This window comes from Dendronephthya gigantea, unplaced genomic scaffold (assembly GCF_004324835.1).
Source record: "Dendronephthya gigantea isolate DGI-Jeju-01 unplaced genomic scaffold, DenGig_1.0 000012F, whole genome shotgun sequence".
Classification (NCBI taxonomy): Eukaryota; Metazoa; Cnidaria; class Anthozoa; order Malacalcyonacea; family Nephtheidae; genus Dendronephthya; species Dendronephthya gigantea.
In genome coordinates, this window is record NW_021163022.1 from 3,254,675 (window position 1) to 3,277,072 (window position 22,398).

The 22,398-nt window shown below is 35.3% G+C and overlaps 2 protein-coding genes and 1 long non-coding RNA gene across 4 annotated transcripts; 2 read left to right on the top strand and 1 right to left on the bottom strand.

Annotated features, from left to right (window-relative positions):
- On the top strand, positions 1-5,062 carry LOC114518903 (ras-related protein Rab-14). The gene is made up of 10 exons (XM_028538936.1): positions 1-40; positions 385-447; positions 896-949; positions 1,194-1,308; positions 1,421-1,483; positions 2,167-2,233; positions 2,687-2,774; positions 2,898-2,928; positions 3,391-3,459; positions 3,865-5,062. The coding sequence occupies exons 2-10, from the start codon at positions 393-395 to the stop codon at positions 3,974-3,976; spliced, it is 654 nt and encodes a 217-aa protein (XP_028394737.1). The 5' UTR covers positions 1-40; positions 385-392; the 3' UTR covers positions 3,977-5,062.
- Positions 5,063-7,929: 2,867 nt separating this feature from the next.
- Positions 7,930-20,664, top strand: LOC114518904 (EH domain-binding protein 1-like). 2 transcript variants are annotated; one of them, XM_028538937.1, is made up of 24 exons: positions 7,930-8,159; positions 9,560-9,617; positions 10,133-10,285; positions 10,371-10,552; positions 10,738-10,865; positions 11,049-11,269; positions 11,415-11,457; positions 11,538-11,655; positions 11,899-11,947; positions 12,094-13,614; positions 13,802-13,867; positions 13,990-14,100; positions 15,325-15,421; positions 15,719-15,855; positions 15,939-16,034; positions 16,379-16,790; positions 17,061-17,174; positions 17,573-17,634; positions 17,961-18,029; positions 18,549-18,672; positions 18,924-19,020; positions 19,379-19,452; positions 19,647-19,761; positions 19,868-20,664. In XM_028538937.1, the coding sequence occupies exons 1-24, from the start codon at positions 8,050-8,052 to the stop codon at positions 19,950-19,952; spliced, it is 4,242 nt and encodes a 1,413-aa protein (XP_028394738.1). In that variant the 5' UTR covers positions 7,930-8,049; the 3' UTR covers positions 19,953-20,664. The 2 variants fall into 2 exon arrangements, with proteins under 2 accessions (XP_028394738.1, XP_028394739.1); XM_028538938.1 differs by having other exon boundaries at positions 11,418-11,457.
- LOC114518905 lies at positions 10,406-15,553 on the bottom strand. The gene is made up of 3 exons (XR_003686530.1): positions 15,418-15,553; positions 15,275-15,331; positions 10,406-10,532 (listed from the first exon to the last, which is right to left on the bottom strand). It is a non-coding gene; the product is annotated as an uncharacterized LOC114518905 (long non-coding RNA).
- Positions 20,665-22,398: the final 1,734 nt, after the last annotated feature.

Consider the following 22,398-nt stretch of genomic DNA (forward strand, 5'->3'; position numbering starts at 1 on the left):
TTTTGGAAGGGTCAAGTCCGAACTTTAATTTAAAAAATAAGTAAGTTTCCTTTATCTCATTCCTCACAAGCATAATTCATAATATATCAGTTGGTCTGTCATTTAATATTCATTTGTAGATAGGTAGTCGTAGAATCATATTGTCATCATATGTAGAATTTTATATCATAATAAATTCCATCAATTTTACGCTAATCAATATTTTTATCATTCCTACCGTTTGTTTAACCCTAATATGCTGTGAAAATTAGTGGATTTCCAAAAATTGCTTGCTTAAATTCCGAAGTAAATGTTGGTATTCTATAGGCTTTATGTAATATCACGTTACGACTTGTCAAAGTATTGAGTTGAATTGATTGTTGTTTGAAAATATTTAACTTTCAGGACGCAGTATGGCAGCCACAGGGCCTTACAATTATTCCTATATTTTCAAGTATATTATAATTGGTAAGTTTTAGTATTATGGCTGCCAATTTGTTGTTATTCCAATTTTAGTATTATGATAATAGAATGATATCAGTTCATTACCAAATTACATGTGTTCAATATGTAAAGAAAGGATTAAAAATTTAATTATTTACTTATTTAATTGGCTATGTGACTTGAAGAAATTAAAAATGAGAGTACTTTGGTTTTGCATCTCTGATTGAGTTAGAATTAGGCCTAGCAAAGACTCTTAGGTCAAGTAAACTTGCAGATGCTATAGTATGGATTGTTTATGAGGATATTTGAACATTACATTCAACTTTTTACCCAACATTTAACTAGTCATTAAACCTAATTTTACCAAACTTGTATGCATTACCTAACCTTTATTACCCAATATTTATCATTAGCCAATATTTCATTATCATATGAACCCAGTTTAAATTTATTTTTGAACTGTTTATTCCAGGTGATATGGGGGTTGGAAAGTCTTGTCTACTCCATCAATTCACAGAAAAGAAATGTAAGGCATCTTTTGTGTTGGTTTTGCTTCATATTTTAAAAATGCATGTTGTAATGCTCTTTACTAAATATTGGAAAATTGGGTTAAAAAAATGTTGTGGCTTTTTAAGATACCTAAAAGGTTCAAATTTGGAGAGAGAACTGGGATGGATCCTAACCCAGTCCTCTCTCCATATTTCAACCTTTTGGGCATCCTAAAAAGAATTTGCCGCTCAAATAATGTTGATGCTGTCTTGTTGAAATAGTTATGGCTGATTGCCCCCACACCATTGGTGTGGAATTTGGAACAAGAATTATTGAAGTGGCTGGACAAAAAATAAAGCTACAAATCTGGGATACAGCTGGCCAGGAGAGGTTTAGGTAAGGTTTAATTGTCACTTAAAACATTTTTTGTCACACAAGGGACATTCCCACAAACAAGTATTTTTTTAAAGTAATTTGAAATTTATTGAACTTTGATTTTATATCTCAGGGCTGTAACAAGAAGTTACTATAGAGGAGCTGCAGGAGCATTGATGGTTTATGATATTACAAGGTGGGTTGTCTGAAAATACTATTTACTGCTGCCTTGAACAGTCCAATGGACACATTTGTTGGATACAATTTATTTATCGGAAATGTTAACCTCAAAATGGAGGTGTGATGCAAGACAAGGAGTAAGGATTCCTATTAATTTTGACCATCATCAAAGTGATCCTTAGGGTAGTTGATAAAAACTAAGTTACAATGTCATTGTGTTAAAGTAGTTGCGGGGAAATAGTTGCAGTGGAACATCTTTAAATACATGAGACCAGTACAAAATCAGAAAATATCTCTACTAAGCTGCAGGCTATGTTCACCCAATATGGACATCCCAAATCCATTTGTGGTCAGAAATATATTTCATATCTTCGCCCCTGTCTGAATTCAAGGTCTGAGTTTTTTTCCTTCCTGTTCCCACATAGTATTGCATTATCATAATGAATTTTATATTGTAAAAGTATAAAAGGAAGAGTTTTTATTTTTAAAGAACATTTGAAACTATAAATTAACTTTTACAAATTTAATGTAATTATTGATGCATTTGAATTATTTATGTGCGAGAGTCCCTGTTTAATGTCATACATTGTATATCATCCCATATAAAAAGTTCATTTGGAATCCCATTTAGTTCAAACAAGCATTAGTTAATGTACACTGAACCATTAAAGTCCCACATATTCTACTTTCAATATGTAGGAGGAGTACCTACAATCATCTAAGTAGTTGGCTTACAGATGCTAGAAATTTAACCAATCCTAACACAGTAAGTGTCATGTTAGCTGGGTTTTGGGGACAATAAAATCTTGCCAAAGCAATTAATCTGATCCATTTTCCATTTCTGGCTATGGATACACAGCTACCGTAAATATTGCTGAATATGATTTTCCTGGATTTACTGATAGATTGTCTAATATCTTAAATTGTAAACTGTTAGAATTTAACCCCTACCTTCTTTAGGGGAGGAATGTCTTCCTTAGGTGGTGCTTAGGGTAGCTAAGGTTTATCTAATCTGCTTTCTACTGTTTGTTTGTCCCTGACTTTGAGAAGAATATAACTGCTTTTAAAATGTTATGGGGAAGGGGCTGTCAAACCTCTGAATTATATACACACACAAGTTTAGAATCAGCTGTTGGTAGAATAAGTTCTACAATTATGATTGTGTTTATCTTTATTGACTCTTAAATTTACATTCTGGATGTTTTTCATGTATTTCCAGGTTATATTTCTGATTGGTAATAAATCAGATTTAGATGCTCAAAGAGATGTTACCTATGACGAAGCCAAACAGTTTGCAGAGGAAAATGGTATTAATGCTCATATTTATCCTGTTTTGCTCCTATATATCTTTTGCTCCTATATCCTGCTTTATTATTTTATTTTGACGGAAGGAAAATAGGTTCTAAATATATTAAATTATATTTTAACAGGTTTGTTATACTGTGAAGCTAGTGCGAAAACGTAAGTATTATATTAACATTTACATTTTCCCGTTTGCATTTGCAATAACATCTTCGTTTGATAGATGTAAATGAGTGGATAAGTTAAGGCCCATTTACACTATGCGATTTGTCGTATACGATTCGTACCCTGGCGTATGTGAACGTATGAACACACGTACAAACGTGACACTTTAAATTCCACTCTGAACTAAATTGAATGAAAATTGTGGCATAGGCACTCTTTTGCATTCGTCAGAATGATAAGGGCATACAACTTATCGTGTAGTCTAAATAGGCCTTTACGGATGTTCAAATAAGAGCACTTTTACATCTGGGGCCGGGTGTATCAAGCCCGTTTAGCTTAAACAGGTGGATAATCCAATCCAAAATACATTTTTAAAATGCCAATCAGTTAATATATTCCTTAACTTATGCAGTCTTAAGTAATGTCAAGTTTTTGATTTTATTATTCCTTACTCAGGGGAGAAAATGTGGAAGAGGCTTTCCTCGAAACGGCTAAAAAGATTTATCAGAATATTCAAGATGGAAGGTAAAGTTGACTAGTGTGTGTTATAATAAATTACATGAGTCAGAGTGTTTGAATATCTGTACACTTAATCGGGGGTTGGCTAAGACCGGTTTCAGGACTGTTTCAGACGTCGAACTTTACATGTGCCGAACTTAATGTTAAAGAACTAAAGCCTTTTGTTTAAGTTCATTTGTATTCGATTCGGTACATGAAAAGTTCGACGTCTGAAACAGGCCTCAAATGTCGAAATTTTCATGTGCCGAACCTAATGTAAATGAGATAAAGTCTTCAAGTTCTTTGCATTCAACGCCACACTCTATTATACGGCAACTTATTTTATATAATAAAATACTAGCAGCGACCTTTTGTGTAAGCAACCATCAAGTTAACTCAATTTTTTGTGTTCATTTTCTAAAAAAATTGAAGTTTGGACCTAAATGCAGCAGAATCTGGTGTCCAACACAAACCGCTGGCGGGAAGAGCCCCAAACGCCATCGCGACAGACCAAAAAGAAAGTCAAGACAAATGCAACTGCTAAGGAATGTGTATAGACTGTATTGTTGAAATTAAGATAATTTAGGTCAAATCTATTGGTAGTTAGAGGTTTTTCGGTATTTTATTGCATCTTACTGAAGTCTCTAGCGTAATTAATGTGTATTTAATACCTTTTGTAAACTGTACCAATCTCAAAATTCGTACAGTGGAAGAGGATCAAATCAGATCTCTTTATTCACTCCACTTGGTAAATTGATAATAATTTAGATGAATTTTTGTACGTTATACATAGTGTGTGGAAAGAACGCAATGCTGACGTCAGCCTCTCAAATTATTCATAAATTTCCAGCATATAACGTCGATTAATTATTTCACTAAGTTTCGTGCAGTCTTGTTGCTGGCCTTCCAGTTTACAGTTTTTGTTTAAAGGAGACAGTGCAAGAAGTACTCGAAACGATTTGCATACATTTTTTCTACTCGAAACAAATGGCCAAATGTTGTGCGGTCATTGATCAAATTAGTTATTCGAAAGCAAGCTATAAAATTATTGAAACTCATGCTTATGAAATATGAATTTAAGGCATCTAGGCTGATATAGCGCACCAGAAAATTTCACATTCCCCTCTGTAAGGCCAGCAACCTCGTTATTTTTATGTCGAGTTTTTTATCCTTATAATAAAACTACTGTAGGGCCATTTATACGGAGAAACTGAATAGGTCTCGACTTACATAAGACACTTTCCCTTTGTATTCTATTAACCAACTTACGAGTGAACGTTCTCGCTTCCCGTTTGTAAGTCACAACTTATTTTCTGCCATTAAATGGCAATAAATTCAGGCAATAAATGTAACACTTGGTGGTTCTAAAAATTTTCTCATGATTATCAGTGTTTCATGTCAGTGTTGGGGATCTTTCTGTAACTGCTATATTCCACTATATTCCAATGTTATTTCATTACAATATTCATCGCGCAAACCTAGTTAATAGAAATCTACTTTGGTCAAATTGATTTGAATTCACTGGCTGGATGGAAGCCAGGTTGTGACATTTTAATAAAAGCATAACGCCAATATGATAAGTTGTTTTCGAATGCCCAAGACCAGTTGTATAAAAGGTAGTTTACTATAGTGAGCAAATAGATTGGCCAATCAGATTTGTGTATTTAAGAGTTCACTGCGAATTAAGGCTAATACAGGTCTGTGGTCTCTGGACGAGACGGAACGAGACGAGACTCCCTCCTATCGGTGCTATGCAGAGAACTAAATCGTCTAAATGGCTATCTTCATTCGGGCCGAAGGTGGAAGCACAAACGGGAGAAACACAAAACAAACAGCTAGAGTTCAGAATACTTCGTGAAAAATCTGAAAACAAATACAGTATTATTTTATGTAGTTCATCTATCTTCCAGCGAAATACTATTTAGCTTAGAAAGAATACTAAAGCTCCCGACAGTTCATATTACGAAAATCTATCCACGCGTCGTTGATACCATAGATGTCCCCCTGCGTACATTTAAATTTTTTCTTGAAAGAAAATCAAGATGGGATGAAGTTTGCGTTTTCTTGATCCTTGTATTAATGGCTTAATATTAAGTTTTAACTCTTGGTACCATCTTAGTGCAATTTTATTTCCTTCGATGATTACATCATCCGTTATGTCTAACCCAAGCCAAATATAAATGCCTAATATAAATACATAAGAGATGCCTGCGGAGGAGGCTAGAAAGGTTTCCATCTTGAAAAGCCTGATGAAAATCTTGCAGAAACAAAAAGTTTCTGGAAGCACTTCAATATATTTAGAAGAAGTGTGGTGGACCGGTGGCCAGCTATATATGATGGCATTCATTCGAAAACAAGGCTAATACAGGTCTGCAGTCTCTGGACGGGACGAGACGAGACTCCTATCGGTGCTATGCAGATAACTAAATCGTCTAAATGGCTATCTTCGTCCCAATTAAGACGTATCTCCAATCCGCGAACTGTCTAACGTGATCTAATCATACTTAATTCGTTCAACTGAGAGCGAACGCAGGAGAGAGTCTACTCGCACAAGTTTTGTACATCATTAGATCACTTTAAGGTAGCCCTCATTTAAGAACGCGTGCAACCTCTGCATGATCTAACCATGCTGTTAAAAAATCATAGCTAAGTACACATGATTACTGATTTTGATAATAATTCGTGATTAACAAAAAAACTTGCTTTGATGCTTTAGATTCAGCGCCTTCAGGTTAGTAAACTTAATTCATGTCGATTTTTGGCCGTAATGAATGATGATGGTTTTGTTCTGATGTGATTTTCGGATTATCGATGAAGATAATGGAGTCCTTAATCCTTCACCACACTGCGCTTCGAAAATCTAAAATCTAAAAACAGCATTTTATTGAGCAGGGCATATTGCAGCTCTTTCCATACCAAACACTCCTGTTCCTTGTTCCTGTTAATGTTTCCTTGCAAACGCGAAGGAATTAATAATATTAAAAATAGCAAGTTTAGCATTGTGACGTCATACATAGCTGTCCTAATGAGCTTGGGAATTGCAGGCGGGAAAATGAAATTGCGACGCCGAAGATTTGGACGTAACATAAGACAACAGAAAAGGTAAATGGAGCCGGACAGCCGTTGGTTTCACGTATTGATTTCACGTTGCGTGCTAATATCATGCACAGCGTATGCCTGATACTTTGTCCTGGTTTGAAAATACGTTGCTTTGAAACATGTTTCAGCAAGCAACTCTGGATATAGCCACGACAATCTAAATATTTTCTGCCAAACCCAAAACCGCTCTGATTACACTCGAATGGAATCCACTGGAATCTATGACGTCAAATGATAACAATTTTACAATATAAATTTAGCAATGAAACAATATACAAATACAATAATGGCGGTAGGTACTACCGGAATTGTGTCTGTCTTCAACCACTTTCCCTAATGGGTAAAAGAATGTCACGCAGTTAGTGTTAACAATAGACATAGTAGGTCTTAAGTCTCATAAACTTTACGCAGTATGCGGTAGAGTAACCTTCATAAATAGCTTAAAAAGGGTGATGGTAAAAAAGTAGTAGTCTCTCCAAGTAGTTTTCGAAGATATAACCAAACATGGGACAAAAAATGTGTATACATACATAATTGGCAGAGTGTGAGTTATGAAGTGAAGTACTTTGGTTGATTTCGTCTCACAAGTTAGAGTTTGACTTAATTGGTGCTTAACTTGAATACTTGAACACAAATGTTAAGATATAAAGCTTGTTTAAGCTGTTTGCGACTTACCGTGTAGTAAATGGTACTCACCCTCGAAGGGTTGAAAACGGACGCGCTGTTAGTTACATCGAATGACGATTTATGATTATAGCGCGTAATTCCGGAGAGAATTTTTTCCGTACCGAATACCATTACTATATAAATTTCAGTTCCGCTTCTGGGAAAAACACGCAGGAGCACTTGCGTGCTGATAGTTTAAGGCATTGAAAAAATTCATGCAGTCAAGATGTCTATTTATTGACGTGTTTTAATTAATACTGAAAATGTGTCTCAATAGACGTTTTTGAGGGAGGGCCAACCGGCCAACAAATACAAAAGCTGTGTCGGGCCTACTAATTTGTACAAAATGAATTTTCTCAAGAGGGGTCAAACTTTTCCAGACCCCTGGTTATGCCTCTCTGAATGCAACGGCCACGTCATTTTACAAATGGCTCATTTTTGACATACTTTGCGGAAATTCTGCCCAACAGCCAACCTACAGCCAACTTGTAGAATTCCGCGAACTTGTTTCATTGTTTGGTTTGATCAGGTTTCATATATTACTTAGTCTAACTGTTATCAAAGTATTGCTTCTCGTGTGATACAAATAATACAAATAGGTATCAAAATAACCAATAATAAATCAATCAACAGTAATTAGAAAATTGCTGTCTTTGGTATAGCGTACAAACGTAATTAATCTGCGCCTAGTTCCAATCCCCTAATTTATTTATTTGCGAAACACTGCCAGCCTCAAAAACATGATTCATTTATGAAAATATGGAAGAACTGAGAAAGCGGCTTTCTTCAATGTGGTATCAAATGTATTTTGAATTTGACTAGAAACTGGCTAAAAGCGGCCAGAATTGAACTATGAGTTCCGTTTGGAAACGAATTCAACGCGTTGGCAAACGGGCCTCGAAATTCCAGTTTATCGCTTCGTATCAGACACTAACATTGGAGTGTTCTAGAGATGGGAAATGGTAGGATTTTGGCTTTCTAAATACATGTTTAATGAATGCTATCCGTCCGACTTTGACAGACTTCTAGAAGCTTGATTGTCGACATACATACCCCTTGAAGCTTTAGCTTTACTGCTGTGTTTTTGTTTAATAGCGTAAATATAACGGGATGACACATAATAGTCACAAACTTCAAATTAAATAGAGAACAAAATCTAGATATAGTTACGTATTCCGGCGTTTCAGAACTGAATATTTTATTAATGTCCTCGACATACTGTGATAAACTGTATTCTGAATTTAATAAGGTATTTTCTAAAGATTCTATGGTATTTGTACCCCCCTAATGCGATCCATTAATAAGAGATCTGATCTGTTTGTGAATTAGTAAAAGTCTCGTGTTCCTTGTAACTATTCACCTCCATTCATTGCAAAATTTTGTTTGGGACTCGCAAATTGCCCTTGTGTGTTTTTCCGTGTAAACTTAGTTTCAGTTTAATAAATGGTTAAACAGTGAGAGAATTATTTGCATTTTATTTTAGCAGATGTTATATGAAACGCTTGTTGTTCCAGCATAAAAACATTGTATTTTTTTATACAATATTGCATTAGTTTTACTACAACATGGAAACAAAACCGAAAGATATATAAATACGGATGTTTATGACTCTTTTCCGCAACAATTTCAATTTAAAATTCGCGTTTGTTGAGTGAAGTTTTAACAACTTAAATAAATAATTTGACAAGGAATTGAAAATGCAATGTTTATTACAATATTAGGTGTCGATTGCCACACATTATCTGTAACAACAGCGTGTTGTGAAATCTAATCCCAAATTTAATCAAGATGTAATGTCAATATTTTGTCTTCTTTATACAATGTGCGTTTTAAAAATAAACTTTTGATTCAGAAAGGGTGAATTTCAGTTTAACTACTAGATACGTGCTTCTTGACTTTCTTGTTCTTGTTACCTTGTGTCATTTTGTACAGTACTGAATATAATGGTTAAATTCTATAAGTTTTTTTTACAGTTTTGAAGTTAGCCAAAAAACTGGTTGTATTAGCCAACATGTCTCCAGGTCATGTTAGATATTATAATTGTGGTTTTGTGCCCTTGTTCTGGCCTAAGAGATAATTTGATATCTTATCAAGTCTTACAAACCCATTTCTAATGAACAGCCCTTGACCAAGGAAAAGATTCATGGCTTACTGTATTGCCTAAATATTTTCCTACCACTGATAATGCATTTCATATGCAGCTGGTACTAGCAAATGTTGTGTTAAATGCTTCTTTCTAACAACTGCCATAGTCTTGAATTATATATATTGCAAGTGCCACTTTAACTTACATTAGGTCAATATAATCTTGCACAGTGGCTTTTAATTCAAGTGCAATAGTTTAACAGTGTTCAATTTTTAGGCAACCAAATAAACTTAGCGTGATCTGGACGAGACGGAATAGACGAAAAGCTGTCAAGGTATATTTCAAAATAAACATGTCTAAAATTAGGTGACTGTCTCAATCAGGACATATTTTACGACCTTCGCAAATAACAAAAGTTTGCCTTGTATTAACAATTCGTCAGTCCCATTGTCCAATATCAAAATTACCCTAAAATATTGTGGAATTGTGTCCTAATCAGAATAATATTAATGCTTTATGCAATATACTAGACCTGAAAGACCAATGTGGGGCTCACAGAAATTTGACAGTCCAGTAACTGAATTTTTTAATGTTTACTCAGCACTTTTGTGCTGTGTGCAATTTTTCCTTTTTAACTACTATTACGGTGTGTAAAAGTGAGCCAAAAAATTGATTACAATTTTAGTTCACTGCAAGAAATGCCATTCTAGGAATTTAGAGTTCTACATGATTCTCACATATGTGTATTGGTTCAAAACCGTTGATCATGCTATTTGCATAGAATTTCATTTGATATCTGCAAATTTGCAAGAATTAATGTATAGATTTATTATTTTATTTCAAATATAGCCAGAAACATGGCAACCAAGTATTGCCAATCCTTTCCGAGGAATGATTGTCTGGACTGATCCTGAGGAAGTGGAGATCAGTGTGACTTTATACAAGGATGCGAGGGAAGGGAGCCCCTTTGAAGATAAGCTTTGGACATTTTTGATTGAAGATGTGAGTGAATTGTGCAGAGGAAACATTGGTTTTTCATTTAGCTTTTTTTAATTATGTTTGTACTTTTGTTATAAATAATTTTTAGGAGTCAGTGACTGGAAAACGTCGTCCAGTAGCAAGTGTTTCTATCAACATGGTGGACTATCATAGCATTGATCTTCAAACATTTTGTCTGAATCTTCCACTGCGACCTGCATCAAAGAAAGTTGTCTCTGCTTCTCTAGATCTGAACCTTGCTTGTGTGCTCCTTAAAGAAGGGAATGCAACGTATGTTATTGCTTTTTATATTTTTTGGAAGCCTGTTGCTTACACCAGGCTTGATAGCAGTGGGAATCAAATAATCCAATAGCAACATAAGAAACCATGGGTTTCTGCTGTATGTCTATTTGTTGCTGTCAGATCCATGCAAAGAGCTTGTCAAATCTCATTTAAAACCTTTTGTGCCTTTGTAGAGATGAAGATATGATAAGTATGAGTAGTCTCCTTAGTCTGAATGATCCCTATGGATCTCGTGAGTCTGATTTCGATGCCGGAAAGAACTTTAAAAGAAATGCTGGAAAAAGACTATCTCTAAGATCAGGTTAGTTTTAGTCTTACGGTACTAAAGGGAAGAATGCCCTGCAACCAAAAGATACATATATAATTATATATACAGTGTTATATACCCTAAAATGCAGGTTAGAATCACTAGACAAAGACACTGGTGGTATTGATTAAACAGCACTTTTAAAGTATTAATTAAAATTTTTAACCTATTGTGTAGCAAAATCAAAAAGCAAGCCAACATTTAACATGGCAACCAACACAACAAGCTCTAAGGAGGTGAAAAAACATGTAAAAAGCAAAGGAAAGACACACAAGAATGACACAATGAATATGTCATTGCCTGTGGCTAATCATGTTATTGAAAATGGTTTAAATAAACCACTGAGCACAAGTGACACTGATCTTTCAAAAATAGAAAACAGGTCTAGTCCTAAAAAGGTGAGTTTATCAAGAGTGCCATTGCTTATTGAATGATAACCATGTTGGAGAGATGGTTATTTCAGAGAGTCCACTATGAGGATCTGAGAATTGGCCATTCATTGTGTGTCTTTCAAAGGTATTCTATTTTTCATTAATTTTTTAGAAGAAGGAAGATGAAATGTCTGCCCCTGAACAAAGTTTACTGAGTATGTATCCATTGATATGGTAGTTCACGGTTCACCATGTGTTGGGGAATTCATTGACATGTGTTTGATTTTTTATTTAGAGTGGTGTCAGGAATGTGTGAAAGATTATCCTAATGTAGAACTGACTAACATGACGACGTCATGGAGAAATGGCTTGGCATTTTGTGCCATTATACATCATTTCAACTCTGATATGATGTAAGTACAATTTATGAAATTCATAATAAGTCAGGAAAAGCTAAACAGTAAAACAATAGAGTGTTATCGCTGGTAAAGTTATCACAGGAGAATTTTCGGGTGTTGGATAATAGAAGTAGGTGAAGCTGGGACTTCGTTAACGGGGGTTACTCGTCAGGCAGCCTGGGTCTAGGATTACTATTCTCTTCCACGTAGGGGCCTGACACTTGGGCTATGTTAAAAATTACCTCATAATATGTTTAGAGACTTCTCAAGTCTAAAGGAGGACGATGTCAGAGAAAACAACAGACTTGTAAGTTGTACTTATTTTTTCTTTGCATATTTTTCTTTTCTGACGAAAGTCCTTAATTCTTGGCAGTTTTATGCATCCTTTGGAGTATACTGTGAAGTGTTGATAAAAATTTTAATCAATAAATGTTCGTTTTCCTCTTGATATAGGCTTTTGAAGCATTTGAATATCTGGGTATATCCAGAATGTTAGACCCACATCAGATGGTTCTCTCCTCAGTCCCTGATAAACTTCTCATTATGACCTACTTACATCAGATCAAACAGTATTTTACAACAAAAAAGAAAACAATTGAGGAACGTGATGAGGATGATGGCCTCACCTTGGATACCATAGTTGAGGCCGAGCGGAACCTGAGACTGAATACCGAAACTCTAATAAACGATATTGAGAGCAATGATTTTACAAAGTTAAAAGACAGTAAGGAATCTGATACAAAAACAGATCCCCCAAAAGACGTTAAAACGGATATCTCAAACGATAGTAAAACAGACACCTTGACAGACGGTAAGATTGAGTATAAAGCCAATCCTGGGTATAATCCGTTTGATGAAGATGAACCCATCGCTCAGGCGGGTATTAATATCGGATTCACTCCGACAAGTTTGGAAGAAGGAAATATTGAATTTGACGCTGCAGTTGTTGAATCAAAGGAAAAGAACAGGAGTGATGTGGTCTTGAAAGATGAGGAACATAATATATCGTCAGAAAATCATTCACAAACCATTGACAAATGTAATCATGAAAAATTGCGAGAAAATCAGGCGAAAGAAAACGAGCCCAGTGTATGGGAGCACAACCAAAAAACGGGTATCAAAAAACCATCTGTAAAACCGCAAGAAAGAAAAGCGATTACGAGCGAAGACCCGTGGAGGTTGGGGACTAATGATAGTAGAACAAACCAGGCAAAAACAAAAGAGAAAGCCCCAAAACCACCAGAAGAACATGACATAAAAGATTATAAATCAAAACATGAAAATACTGTGCAATATTCTCCTCAACCAGGATTTAATCCATTTGATGAAGAGGTGGATGAAGATTTAAATCAGAATAAACAAGAGTTAAAAACAGAGGATGAGACTTCCATTAAAGGAAAGTCGCTAAATCCGTTTGATGATGATTATATAGATGATGTCGAGGAAAGTAATGTAACTCAGAAGGAAGCACCTAAAAGTTTGAATCCTTTTGATGAGGACTATGACGAACCACTTGAGACTGATTTAGACCAAGTTCTAAGTAAAAATAATGAAGTGAAAACCGGTGAAGAAAGTCACGTGGACAAAGATCCGAGGAGTCGTGACTCGGTAAGGGAAGAGAGAGGTAGTCCTGAGAGAGGAATGGGAACAACTAGCATTAATGAAGTTCTCGTTGCCAATACAAGCCCAAGGCGTAGCCCAATAACTAATTCAAGTAGACTACAAACAGATAATAACCTTGGTGTTACCAAAGACAAATATACCAATAAAACTGATAATACACAGAGAAGTACTTCACCTGTAGTCCACAGTCACACATCATCAGCAAGGACTGTAGATACAAGTCAAACTAATTCTCCTCCTCCTGCGAGATCTACAGAAAATGTACAAGTTACTCAAATGCATCGTAAGGAAATAAGACGGCCCGGAGATCGAACTGGTTCTATGGAGCGACCAACAGCACTGAGCGCAAAGGTATGTAACTTTACCTACTGTAGAAACATTGGGGGAAACTAATATCGGCAACCATATTCCGACTGGAGTGCTCAAATCTGTGTGCTTAACTATCACCTCCAGATGCTGGTCTATACTATAACCATAGAGAATTCTGGAGAAAAGTTATGGACTAAAATTGGAATGATTTATTTTCTTTGTATTATAGCCGCCTTTTAGGAAACAGTTGACTGAGAGTCATATCAAACCAAAAAGACCAGAATCAGAGAATCTGGTAAGTTTATTTAAAGAGAGGTAGAGTTTGGTAGAGTTTATCTCAATGTTTTATTCGTAACGACAATCTATCGTCTAGTTTTTTTTTCGCTGTCCATTTATCATAAAATCTGAAAAATTCAGGGTAGAAAAGGAACACCTACGTCACCAACACCTGGTCGCGGGCAGCTTAGCCTACCAACGTCGCCACGAAGTAGGATTCCATCATTCGAAGAATGGAAAGCAAAGAAATCGGTACGTTTAGTGATGCTATTTAATGATGCTATTTAATGATGTTAATTAAGTTCCGCTTTGCATTTATTATTTCTCGTGTGTGGTGAGATCACTGAGATGTGATGTTATAACTAAATGTCAGTATAGATAAATTGTCATTTCATTAATAATCGCCACATCAAATGCTATGATCATGGTCATGGTGCACAGATTTTTGAAAGCTACCAAAACGCTTGTTATATTTCTTATATGGTACCATTTATCGAATCCTTGTTTGGAAGTTGACCTTGATTGCTTTTGTGTTTATTGGTATATTGATTTTGTGTGGCTTATAATCTATCAAAATTCTTGAAATATTGCAATGACAGTTAAGAGCCGCCAATTTTTAGTAATTTAATTCATGCAGACAGCGACACCGCGCTTGTTTTCAACAAGATTTTCCAGTATTTTTGTGACCATGAACTTTATGTAAGTTTAAACCTGATTAACTGGTAAGAATGTCGAGTGGGTTAATTTTTTTACACTTGATTAAGACGTTGTGGCATTTACGTCGCGTCAAATGCAATTAGGATAATGAAATAATAATGATGGTCATAATGAGGCTCATTTAGTTATTATCTGTTGCTTTATAGTTGCATTCGCCCTAAACACACGTCTAAATAAAAGCCTTATAATTACACTGCAAAGTCAGAATCGCAATGCGAATGTATTTTCCTTTGTAAAAATTTGTTTAGTCTTTCCGTCTCTTGAGATATTGCACATACAGTATATGACTTGAATGACATCACATGCACAGCACAATGCATTTTCGAATAGAAAACGTTTCATTCTTGTGAGGATAATGTGTTAAACGCCTTGATGTTAATATTTATATAAAGCTACTGCACGAGGTATCAGAGTTATCAATTAGATCATAAATTTGAAACAATGACAGTTATACAAAGCAAGAAACATGCAATTTCCTGTGCCATATGACGTCATTTTGCGGCAATATCTACAATATGCAATATCTTAAAAAAGGTTAACAATTTTCTGCAAAAAGAGTTACTAATACATTTTACATTTACAAAATTCCTAATCCGATTAGAACAACTCTGATAGTTCAAACCATTCTTTTTTACTCGATTCCTTAAAATCGTCGAATTTCCATGAAAGTATGTGGCGGAATTTTGGGAAACAATATAAAGCCAGTTACCGACATAAGTGCTTGAGTAGTTTATCCATAATTACGTTGTTCTGCTCAAGGACGATGCTGCAAAACAAGAAGAAATCAAAGCTCAAGCAAGACAAATGATCAAAGAAGCTAGAGCAAGAACGGCAAAATCTCAAACCACTAACCAGGGTAACTAGAATTCATGATTTATTGCTTTAAAAAGCGCTATCCAGTTTGTATCCGCCATGAAGACAATATTTCCTAAATGACTTTGTGCAATATTTTAAGAATCTTGTCTAACATATTCATCTAGATCTCCATGCTCACCGCATCTACCTCCCGGGGATTCCAATATTTCGGAGATATAATCCAAAAAAATATCTTTAATATCGATAGGGGTCTCCCTTCAGCAATGCGTCGCGGTTTCTCGAGTGAGACACCAAAATAACAATATATCCTTAAGGACACGGGTTTTAATTGTTCTAGAACCAAGAAACAACGTGGCTTCTAGAATTCCTGTACAAGCTAGCGCCAATCTCCCGCGATTAACATCGTCGAAGAAGTACAAGGCACCAGAACCTCCCGGTGAAAATAGACGCGGGACTTTGGCATCCAAGTTAAAGGTACTGCATTTCCACCCGATATCGTGTTGTGAAGATCTGTATATCATTGCAATTTCTCAACTGAACCGAATTAATCGTTTAAGGATGAGATTGAATATCAGAAGAGAATCACTGAAAAAACTCGAAAAACTTTGGAGTCTTCTCGTATTAAAAGAATCAATCCAAAACAGGAGAATGTGGTAAGTTAGGGAGAGATATCATCTGCCTTCAATATGGCTTGCCCTAGATTTGATGCATGTTTGACTTCGGCGACCAATTCGTTCCGAATTCTGAAAGAAAAATCTTCTTGACAAGAGACCCCTGCTCCTGAGGGTTTGGGAAGTTTTTTTCGTGTCTTTAGGTAGCTCATTTGTTACCTCTGTCATTTCTGACGTCTGTGGAGAACTGCTTGCGCTGAATTCATTGAAGCTAGTGACCCACGTTTAGTGATCAGCATAATTGCAAACACTGCCGGAATCAAAATGCAGTTACTGACCATTCTGGCTGTTATAATACCTATCACGTCTGAGATATCCTCTTTTAGCCCGAAGTTGAGCAGCGAAGCGAGCGAAGTGAGAAAGTACAACAAGCGATAAGGGAGGCCAGGGAGAGACCAAACAGGAAAACTAACCCCCCTGAAACTGAATCGCACCCCCCTGCTGATGATGTGAAGAAAACCGCTAGTATGACAAGCCCACCGAAGCCACCGCGTGTGTATACATATACTGAGGAAGGAGCCAAGTCTGAAGATGAACCTCAAGAGAGTGGGGATGAGCAGCAAATTGATCACCAAACGACTGCAAATAAAAATGAAACGGTAGAGGAACCATTGAACACGCAGGGAGATGAAGAAAATGAGCCAAATCCATCTTTACAACAAAATCCGTTTAAACTGACTTTCAAAAGAAAAGAAACTGTACCGCACGCTGTTGTGAAACCTCTATCTTCAACCACGAGTATGTTTATAAGAATGTTTTGCATTAGTCCATCTAGACTGGTTTTCCGCCTGTTTATAGATATTGAATAGCTCATTAGTTCTAAACTATTTTAAAAGAGTTCTGGTAAGGCATATGTCCCTGTTGTTGTTAGTAAATTCAAAGTGAAGAAATTGCATAACATGCAGCTGACGGGAAATAAATACCCAAGAAATGACAGATGAGATTTAACTAAACGAACACACGGACCAAAGTATTGTTTTATTTATGTTCGGTTTTGTTGATTTTCAGGTCGGGAGACAAAGATTGACTTGAAGAAGTACAGCATCAAGTCTCGCAAATTGAGTGAAACTAACAATGAGAGTAACATAAGTACAGCCTTTGGTCAACTGTCCCGTAGTCGCGGTAAATACATTTTATATTTGCTTTATTTTTCATCTGAGTGGTCGCTATGATGCCAGCCAACTTCCATACACAGCCGAGTTCAGATTGCTACTCAAAGTCGGCCATGGGATGAATGCAGTTTAATTGTAAACACACCGTATAAAATACAATATATGATTTAACAAAAATCCCCTTATTCAATATGTGGTCAACCCCATGCAGGGTAAGGAAGGCTCCATATAATCAACCGCTTCCCTTTAATGTCGATGTTCTCCATGTGTACGAACGACTGTCCTAATACGTGTCCTTCTCATCGACTTAAAGGAACGTTTTTGAGCATCCTGTATATAATTTACTATCATTGTTACTATACTCACGTATGTGTCTGGTCATAACTGTTGTCATGTTTTGGCTTCCAGAGTCATTGTCGTCAGATCATGGCCATTCATCTGAAGAGGACGTTAATGATATATTAGATAATGTAAGTGGATAGATACCTAATAGAACAGGAGGGCGTACTCAAAATTGACAAGGCATTGAAGGCAAAACCTGATAACGAAGCAGGGAAAAAAGTTTTTTGTTTGGTAGTTTTTTATTGCCAGATAGGAAATTAGAAAGGTAGCTAATTGAGCAAGGAATTATATGAATTATATAAATCCACTGCGATAAAATGGTACAACATTTAGTTCTCTCCTGCTTCTATCGAACCAATAGTGGAAATACCTATTCATCCATGTTGGAGCTCTGTATTACGATCACCGGAAGACTCTGTATTACAATTTTTACCATTTTCAATTTTCGCCGTAGGTTGGTCATGGCTCTGAAAACGAAAATGGATCAGATGAAGAATTGTACGATAATGGTGAAGACGAGGAAGTATGTACTAATTTCACACAAGGAAATTTATTATGAAATTCTATTTTAAAACTGTTTTACAGCCAAATACCCTGCTTTGTCAGTTGAACCATGACTTCCACTTTCATGGTAATTGGAGATTTACTGTTCAAAAAGCTAATGTCTTTGCACCTGTAGGTTTCTTTAACATAGCGCTCTGGGGCCGGTTGCATAAAACTACCACTTAACTACACGTTAACTTACAAAGTTAAAATCCTAGTTAACTCAGAAATACATCCACGACTCTGATTGGCCACTTCTGCTCTTAACTACAAGTTAACTAGTCTTTGGCCACTTCTGCTCTTAAAAGTTAACTAGTCTTTTATACAACCGGACCCTGGTATTTAAATAACAATAGGATTTCTTTAGTGTCACTTGTTTGGGGACATGCTGTAGATTATTTGCAGTTTTCGACCAGAAATTCCTGTTAGCCTTATGAAACCAGCAAGCATTCTGTTTATATCAAAATGTGAATAAAGATATATTGATCTGAATCCACAGGGCTTCCAAGATACATCTCAGTATGTTGAGCACGAGATTGCTGTTTTAGAGGAGGATCGTGTGGCATTAGATCGAGTGGCGGTAAAACTCGAGAAAGAATTGCGGGAAGCCATGAACACAGCAGGTAACCGAAAAGAAATTTTTGTACATTTTATGATGAGTCCCCAGTTCAAATCTTGAAGCATTCATATAATTCGATCGTATTAAAAATTAAATCATAATATTTGATTACGTGAAAGTCACACAGGTTCAACACCTCCAGAGCTCTTTGGCATATTACAGATATACCGCAATCATTATGGCTCAGTATATATGTATGGCTCACTGAGTAAAGATCAAAAGTTTAAAAAGTAAACAATTACAATTTCTCTAAAGATTGTAAAGATGAGGAACAGAGATTATTCCAAGAATGGTTTTTGCTTGTGAACAAGAGGAATGAAATTGTCAGACGACAGACGGAATTAAGTATATTGTAAGTATGTGTGGTATTTATTTAACAAAGTCTATGACCTGTTTGAGTCAACAAAGTCTATGATCTGATGCCTGCATATGTGCTCTCAGGCCTCGAGTTTCCATGAAATTTTATCGACGACAATGTCGTTAATAATTTGCCATAGAACGTGAAACCTGTTTGCAACAATTTTGGCAGTTTCCACGCGTTCTTATTCTAATTACCAAAAATTATTTCAAGTATCTTGGATTGTTCACAAGCTACAAATATGCTGCTCACCTCAAACTATTATGAATGGTTTTAATAACGAGAAGCACGACTGTTTAAAACAGACCGTGTAGACATTTATAGCAATAATCTTTTTAAATATTCATTTCAGAGAAAAGGAAGAAGATTTAGAGAAACGTTTTGAATTGTTAAACAGAGAACTTCGCTTTTTAATGGCTGATAATAGTAAGTGAACGCATTTTTTCTTTGGTATTAAATTTTTACCGCACGCAATTTTTTTAAGAAAATGCTATAGCTAAACTAATAACGAATGATTACACCTATATAACATCAATACACTAAAATTGCATGCATCGGCATTGAAAAACGGTAATGGTTGAAAAATGTGGTTAGATGTTGCTATCATTGCTTCTTCAAAGAACGAGAAAAAAGTGCACAAGAGAAGAAACGTGAGGAATTGTTGCTGGCGGAGTTAGTTCGTTTGGTAGACAAGCGCGACGAGCTTGTGAGAATAGAAGATTCCCAAGTACAGGAGTAAGTGTTGTGTTAGAAATTAAAACTGTCCTATATGCGATCATTTGTCAAAATGATCAAAATGATCAATTCGAAATGTATTTAAATTGAACTTTTCAACTTTAAGAGCGGAGAAAGCAGCACAACATGTAGATGATGTTGTACGGAACACAAAGATTCCCAAGAAACAGGGTGATTGTTGTATACAATAGAAGTGTAGAAAAGAATCACCTGATCACCTGACAGCGAAGCAGGCTGGGAAGAGAACAACGTGAAGTGAACAGATATTTTGTAACCAGAGAATAATGATTACATTATCGTTATATATAATTGTTTTCAGTTTTCGTTAGTTTAGTGCTCAACCCCAAATCAGATTTTAAATATATTTTATTGTTATCTTGCATAAAATTTTTGCGTCAAATTGCAAGGTTCCGAAAGGTCCCAAATGATCTCAATATCATGACGTCAATAAAGTGGAGAAACTACAAGAAACCTTTTTTCCATTGCATTTAAAAATAAGCCAATGATTTCGAATAAGAAAAATCTGATCAGGGTAAACTAGCACTTTAATAAATTGGCTACATGCATGGCTGCGTGTCTTTAAAATAATTGTTGAGTTGTTTTGTCAATGTTTTTTTTGTTTACTTGTAAGTACAGACTGGGTCCGAGAGTAAGAACTGAACGACAATACCATGCAAATGTGTTATATTAAAGAGGAAATTGTATCGAAGTCAGCAGGAACTGTAATTTGGTCGAAATATGTACCCACAAAATCGTGCTAGAATGCTAGTATGCAATATTTAGGACAACTCGTCGTTATTCCGGAAACGTGCTAAGGAAGATGGCACATGTCGCAGCTCTCGGAAGCTTTCGTCCAATTGGATAATGCTTTTCTATGCCTTCTAAAGAACGAAGCTTTTTTATTGATTGAAACAGAAATGTGTTGTAAAGTTCAGCCCATGAAAATCGTTTTCAAATTTGAAATTCGGTTGATAGTACCTCAAAATGTTTCATAACTAAGTAGAATTACATTCCTTCAAGACAAGATTACATATGAACACATAAAATCACACTTTCATGAATTTCAAAATTTTAGTCAACTCGGCAACGGAAGACCAAAGGGAAAATCCTAATTTTCGTCACTTTTATGAAATTTCAAAATTCGGTTAAAAATATCCCGAAATGCTGCCCAGGTAAGTAGAATTGCATTCTTTCATGAAAAGATTACATATGAACAAATAAAATCATACTTTCATGAATTTCAAAATTACAGGGAAATCGGCAATGGGGAACCAAAGAATAATCCTGATTTTCGTCAATTTTTTGAAATTTCAAAATTCGGTTGAAAATACCTCAAAATGCTTCAAAACTAAGTAGAATTGCATTCTTTCATGAAAAGATTACATATGAACAAATAAAATCATACTTTCATATATTTCAAAATTTCAGGTATATCGGCAATGGGGGACCAAAGAAAAATACCAATTTTCGTCAATTTTTGAAATTTCCAAGTTCGGTTGAAAATACCTCAAAATCTTAAAAACTAAATAGAATTACATTCCTTAATGAAAATATTGCATATGAACACATAAAATCACACTTTCATCAATTTCAAAATTTTAGGCAAATCGGCGACGGGAGACCAAAGGGAAAATCCTAATTTTCGTCACTTTTATGAAATTTCAAAATTCGGTGGAAAATACGTCGAAATGCTGCCGAAGTGAGTAGAATTGCATTCTTTCATGAAAACATTACATTTGAACGCATAAAATCATACTTTCATGAATTTCAAAATTTCAGGCAAATCGGCAATGGGAGACCAAAGAAAAAATCCCAATTTTCGTCAATTTTTGAAATTTAAAAGTTTGGTTGAAAATACCTCAAAATGCTTCAAAACTAAGTAGAATTTCATTCTTTAATGAAAAGATTACATATGAACAAATAAAATCATACTTTCATGATTTTCAAAATTACAGGCAAATCGGCAATTGGGGACCAAAGGAAAAATCCTGATTTTCGTCAATTTTTTAAAATTTTAAAATTTGGTTGAAAATACCTCAAAATGCTTCAAAAATAAGTAGAATTACATTCATTCATGAGAAGATTACATATAAACACATGTACATAAAATCACACTTTCATCAATTTCAAAATTTTAGGCAAATCGGCACGGGGGGACCAAAGGGAAAATCCTAATTGTCGTCACTTTTATGAAGTTTCAAAATTTGGTTGAAAATACGTCGAAATGCTGCCGAAGTAAGTAGAATTGCATTCTTTCATGAAAACATTACATTTGAACGCATAAAATCATACTTTCATGAATTTCAAAATTTCAGACAAATCGGCAATGGGAGACCAAAGAAAAAATCCCAATTTTCGTCAATTTTTGAAATTTAAAAGTTTGGTTGAAAATACATCAAAATGCTTCAAAACTAAGTAGAATTACATTTATTCATGAGAAGATTACATATGAACACATAAAATCACACTTTCATCAATTTCAAAATTTCAGGGAAATCGGCAATCGGGGACCAAAGGAAAAATCCCAATTTTCGTCAATCTTTTGAAATTTCAAAGTTCGGTTGAAAATACATCAAAATGGTTTAAAACTAAGTAGAATTACATTCTTTCATAAAACACTACATTTGAACGCATAAA

Excerpts from the sequence above, each read along its gene's own strand:
- LOC114518903 (XM_028538936.1), top strand. The coding sequence starts at position 393 with ATGGCAGCCACAGGGCCTTACAATTATTCCTATATTTTCAAGTATATT. Across the intron at positions 448-895 it reads TTTCAAGTATATTATAATTG|GTGATATGGGGGTTGGAAAG; the intron begins GTAAGTTTTAGT and ends TGTTTATTCCAG. Across the intron at positions 950-1,193 it reads TCAATTCACAGAAAAGAAAT|TTATGGCTGATTGCCCCCAC; the intron begins GTAAGGCATCTT and ends TTGTTGAAATAG.
- LOC114518904 (XM_028538937.1), top strand. The coding sequence starts at position 8,050 with ATGAGTTCCGTTTGGAAACGAATTCAACGCGTTGGCAAACGGGCCTCG. Across the intron at positions 11,458-11,537 it reads CCCTGAACAAAGTTTACTGA|AGTGGTGTCAGGAATGTGTG; the intron begins GTATGTATCCAT and ends TTTTTTATTTAG. Across the intron at positions 18,673-18,923 it reads GGAAGCCATGAACACAGCAG|ATTGTAAAGATGAGGAACAG; the intron begins GTAACCGAAAAG and ends ATTTCTCTAAAG.